Source organism: Octodon degus, unplaced genomic scaffold (assembly GCF_000260255.1).
Source record: "Octodon degus isolate 3935 unplaced genomic scaffold, OctDeg1.0 scaffold00164, whole genome shotgun sequence".
Taxonomy (NCBI): domain Eukaryota; kingdom Metazoa; phylum Chordata; class Mammalia; order Rodentia; family Octodontidae; genus Octodon; species Octodon degus.
The window spans coordinates 4,342,738-4,348,546 of NW_004524740.1; the positions used below are offsets into that span (position 1 = coordinate 4,342,738).

General features: G+C 35.4%; 1 protein-coding gene across 3 annotated transcripts in view; it reads right to left on the minus strand.

The window, feature by feature from the left end:
* Med13 (mediator complex subunit 13) overlaps positions 1–5,809 on the minus strand; it is a 112,512-nt gene that overhangs the window by 45,539 nt on the left and 61,164 nt on the right. For all 3 annotated transcript variants that reach the window (XM_023703123.1, XM_004643027.2, XM_023703122.1), the window contains 2 exons: positions 2,690–2,903; positions 1,504–1,585 (listed from right to left, as the gene is read on the minus strand). In XM_023703123.1, the coding sequence (XP_023558891.1) occupies positions 1,504–1,585; positions 2,690–2,903 (296 nt within the window). The remainder of the gene's footprint in view (positions 1–1,503; positions 1,586–2,689; positions 2,904–5,809) is intronic.

Below are 5,809 nucleotides of genomic sequence, written 5' to 3' on the forward strand. Positions count from 1 at the left end.
TTCTAAGTTGGAAGGGTTTTTTTGACTGTTTGTTTGTCTGGGTTTTTTTTTTTTTTTTTTTTTTTTTTTTTTAGAAACCATACAACTTTGAATTTGATCTTTTCCTGGGCTGGTGATATGTGGAACAATATGCTTACAACGCTGAGTAGAGAGGGCAGGATGCAATTCCCAGTCAGCCTTATAATGAGAAACAACTGAGTTCTCCACAGTGTATTTTTGCCAGTATTTAGCAGATATAAATCTTAAAAATACATGATAGTCATAATTTCATTAAAAATTAGTAATGTGAGTGTTCTGAGGACATGTAAGGTAGGCTAAGCAAAACAACTGTTTGGTAGGTATATCAAATGCAATTCTGATATGTGTTATTTCAACTTACTATGGGTTTAACTTATGACGCTCCCCATTGTAAGATGTCACAGACACCACGATATATAATACATCTCTTGATTTTATTCATCCTAACTGAAATTTTGTGTACTTTAACCAACATCTCTACAATCCCTCATCCATCAGTCTCTGGTAACGAACATTTGATTCTCTACTTTTAAGAAGTACTCCCTCTCTTTCTCCTGCCTTCTCTGTTTTCTGTTCTTCCCTCCCTCCCTCCGTCCCTCATTTTCTCATTTTTCTTTTTCTTTGTAGTGTTAGGGATCAAACCCAGGGCACTGGGCAAGCTTAAGTACTCCTCTACTGAGCTACAGCCATAGATAGTCCTATATACCATACTTTTTAAGACTCTATATACAAGTGCGATCATTCAGAACTTGTCTTTACGTGCCTGGTTTATTTCACTTAATACAATAATGTCCTCCAGGTTCATATATGTTGCCACAAATTACTTCCATCCATCCATCTCAATTACAATGTTTACTTTTTCTTTCTAGTACTTCTTTTTAAAAAATATATTTATTTATTTAGCGGCACCAGAGATTGAACTCGAGACCTTGCACTTGCCAGGCAGGTGTTTAAACCACTGAGCTATATCCCCAGCCTCCATTTAATTTTAAAAATGTTTTTGTCCTTTTGGTAATAGGGTGTGAGGTGTATTTCACAGTGGTTTTAATCTGCATTTTCATGGTGATTAGTAACGTGTAACATTTTTCATATACTTGTTGGCCATAGTAAGTCTTCTTTTGAGAAAAGTAAGTCTTCTTTTGAGAAAAGTATAATTACATCCTTTGCTTATTTTTTAAAATCATTAGTCTTTCTAGTGAGATGTTTGAGTTCTTTTATAGTTTGGATAGTAATCTCTTATTAAAAAGGAAAAGGACAAAAAGTCCTCTGGGTAAAATAAAGAAGACAAAAAGTGACAACAATTTAAAAATGAATTTCTATCACCTTAGCTGCTTTTCTTCCCCCAATAGATAAATATATCCATCTATCCATCCTATAAAATATATGAATTATGAAAAAAAAACAGTAAAAGCCCGCTGAGAGCAGATCAGTTTATAGTAATGATTTTGAAATGAATTAACTTTGATTAGGAAATAAAAGTGTTACCTTGCTTAATAGAGGGGCTAAATAATGACATAGCGTCTTCTTCATGTGATAAGACTGTAACACTAGATGTGCCATCTTCTACCTGTAAACAATATATTACACAATAGGCTAAAATACAAAATTTAGCAAAAACAAAATCTATCAATTTTTGAGTCATGTGTCAAGCAGTCTGTTAAATGTTCTATGTATTGTATTTCTGATTTTTGTAGTTAACAAGTAGGTAGCATGCTCATCAGAGAGAGAGAGAGCCAGACAGACAGACAGACTGACTGACTGAATCTAAAGAATCGCCCAGGAATCATGGCTACTAGTAGGAGTGGGAGTTTTAACCTACATCTATAAAATCTCTATAAACTCTATGCTTTTCCTATTGTATCTATTGTATCTGCAGCCTTCCATACACGCACACACACACACACACACACACACACGAATTAAAAAAAGGTTTTTTTCTGCTGGTACTGGGGATTCAATTAAAGGAGTATAAAACTACATTCCCAGTCCCCACCCCCCAAAGTTTTTGATAGATCTTCCTGTCTAAGCTGCCCCCTTCAACTTGCAAACCTCCTGCCTCAACCTTCTATATACCTTTTTGAGACAGGATCCCACCTTCAAACTTGCAATCCTCTGGCTTCAGCCTCCCAACTAGTAGGAATTACAGTAGTGCAATACCATATCAAGTTCTCTTAGAAGACCCTCAAATATACTTGACTTTTTAAATTCCTAAACACATATTCAAAAATATAAAATTGTTAAACTCAGTGAAATAGATTTACTCTTTGAAAACTGGTAATTCACCATATGTATTTATTTATGGTACCTAGAATTGAACTCAGGACCTCATACATGCCAGGCAGGCACTGTGCCATTAAGCTATCTCCCTGGCCCCATTTATATTTTTAGACTTAGTGACAAAGCAGTCTACTTAAATGCCCTGATATCAATTATGACAGAAGTTAAAACTTTTTATCCAATCCAGAAATAGTAAAACAAAACTCTTTTCATTATAAAAGACCAGCCATTAAGTGTTCTTATTTAATCTATTAAAAAATAGACACAACTAAATTAAAATGATTAACTTATTCTGAAAGGGAAAAACTGAGTTAAGGGTGTTACTAAGCATACAATTATCAGTAGGTAGTGCTCCAAAATCATCAGGGATCTGATATACTGTGATTTCTCTTACCTTATGTTTTTTTCCAGCTTCTCTCTCACTATTTTGTCTATCTTTTTTGTCAGGAAAAAGGAATTCTTCATCTCCTTCAACAAATGCATATGGATCAATTTTAGGTTCTTGTTCTGCATCAGATGCTATTGCTGAAATATACTGGTTTTTAATTTGATATTGCTGTACTAATTCATCAGAAACTTTTAAAGGTTTCTTACATTGCACCATTAACCTGCATGAAAAATAAAATTTCAAAATTAATTATACTTATTATGTAGGAAAGCAAAACATTTTTTAAAATAACATGAAATTTTAAAAATTAAGACACTAACATGTCATCTTTCATTTTACAAATGAAATGTATAGAAAGAGTACATGATTTACTGGTTTGAAATTCGTATCTTTAATTTTTTTTTTTTTTTTTTTTGCGGTACCAAGGATCATACTCGTAACCTTGTGCTTGCCAAGCAGGCAGTTATGCTGCTGAGCTATATCCCTGGCTCTGAAATCTATTAATAAAGAAGTAAAATTAAATCTAGATCTCCTACCCATATGGTCTTTCCACAAAAATATGCTTTCATAAACCAACTTTGTTCTTAAGATTTCAGGCACACTAATTTGCTGAAGTTCAATCACTGAAATGAGCTGTCAAATCTAACCTATTCCAAAAGTGTCCCTCAAAGTATGGGCTTTGCAGAAAAAAAGGATACTTTTTAAAACTCTACACATATAAACAAGGAATGTCTTCTTACTGCCATAACTTTTTTATTTTTTTAATTTTATGTATTTCGTACAGGGTCTCACTATGCAGCTCCCACTTGTAGTGACCCTCCTGTTCTCAGCCTCTCCAGTGTTGAGATTATAGGCATGTGCCACCACCCCTGGTCTCTGGTCAGCTCAGTGCACCCTGGGTAGCATGCGGTACTGGGGTTCAAACCCAGGTCCTTGCACTTGCCAGGCAGATGCTTAGATCACCAAGCTATCTTGCCGGCCCTAAATTTTTAAAATTTAGTATTTTAAGGGTTTTTTAAAAAGCCTGACTTTTTTTTCATGAAAATAACTACTAGAAAGATGTATTATAAGTCAAAGTGAAGTAGCAGTGCAAACATTTCAGTTTTGTATTGTTTTCTAATATTGGGAAGTGAATTTCTGTATTATCTATCTTCTTATGGTAACTGAAAAAATATATTTCTCTGTTAAATGAAGTCACAAAAAAGAACAGAACAATGGAAGATGACAGTGAATTTGGAAACATAAACTAATAGAAAATGACAAACTAGAGAAAGCTGAAATCTAAGGGAAAGAGGGAAGCCACAAGAAGCATGCCAATCTGTATCACGACGTCAAAAAACCAGGAAAACATCAGGTCTTAATTATTTCCAAAGAAAAGTATGCTTGTGCTTTATATTCCTAAAGACTGGAGCATAAATAATGATTAGTTTTTGGACACTTAAAGACTCTCAATTTATAATTTTCTCAGGCATGGTTGGGGAGAAGGCACAGTGGTCTAAAAGCCTGACTGGCAAGCACAAGGGCCCAAGTTCGAACCCTGGTACTACAAGCCATGCCAAGCCCCAGAACCGTGGGTGTACTGTGCCAGCCACCAAAACTGAACATGGTGGCACACGCCTGTAATCCCAGTGCTGAGGAGGCTGAGAAAGGAGAATCATTACGAGTGTAAACTGCATAGTGAGACCTTGTATAAAATAAATTTATTTTAAAATATCTATTAATAATTTTAAAAAACACAATTTTCTCAGCTATACACAGCTGAGCAGCCAGGTGTGGTGGTGCACACCTGTAATCCTTGCACTCCAGAAGCTGAGGCAGAAGATCATTGCAAGTTTGAGACCAGCCTGGGCTACAAAGTGAGCTCAAGGCCAGCCTGAACTGCATAGTTAAGACTCTGTCTCAGACAGGCAGATAGACAGAGCTGAAGTTTTCAAGCTATTAGAAAAGTGGCACCTAGGCTTCTAGCCACATTACTTTCAAAATTCTGAAATACTATAACTATCTCAACTATAAGTAAAAAAACCAAAGTCTAAACATCCTACCTAAATGTTCCATGATCTGGTTCCTTTTTTCCTCTCCAACATCATCTGGTTCTACTTTTGTCCTCTCTCTCATTCAGTTTCCAAGATGTTCCTTAAACAAGATAAGTCACACTACTCTCTTTTCCCTGTGTTTGGTACATATTATTTCTTTCAAGTCTTTGTTTGAATATCACCTTTTCTATGAGAATGAGTAACTTACTAAAAACTACAATATGACTGCCTGCCTAACATCGCCACTTCATCCTCCTCTATTTTCCCCTTAGCCCTAACTTTTAACATATTTAGTTCTATTCTATAAACAAATGAAACTTTTTAAAGATAGCTCTGGGACAAACGATATGGCTCAGTGGTAGAGCACTTACCAAGCATGAGGCCCTGGGCTAGATTCCTAGCACAGCAAGAGAGAAGGGGTAGGGTTTATTATATACCTCACTGTACAGCATTACATCTGAATGTACCTGAACAATCTGAATTAAGTTTTGGCTGAAAACTACTGATTACAATGCAAATCTCTGTAAAATAGTATTTTTGACCTTTCACATTCTCACTTAATACTTAACCTCACAAGATAGGAACTGGAAGGTAGTCTAACTTTGATGTGAGCATTAATGCAGAAGCAAGTGGTTCACCAAAGACACAAGCAAAGATATAGATGGTTATGTACTCAGCATTAAATTAACTATTCCGAGGGAATAAAAGTACAAAGAAATTCTCCCACCTCCATCCCGAAAGACACTACTATTCTGTCTATAGGTAAATAAAACAGTTCTGTTTTTCATAGTAAGCTGTTCCCTGACAGTAGCATAAAAACTGCCACACTGTTTCCATAGATAGTTGCTAAACTAACACACAGTAACATTATTAAAAGGATTAATTCTATTTTATGGGTCTGTTAAGGATAAAAATGAGTAAATCAAATGCATTTCCTAAAGACAACTTTTTGTTATTTTAACCAAATCATTTAAAAAATATTTCAATGTGAGATTTCAAATGTTGTCAATGGGCCGGGTAGATGGCTCAGTGGAATAAGCACTTCCCTGGCAAGCGCAAGGGCCTGAATTCAATCCCCAGTTCCACAAAAAAA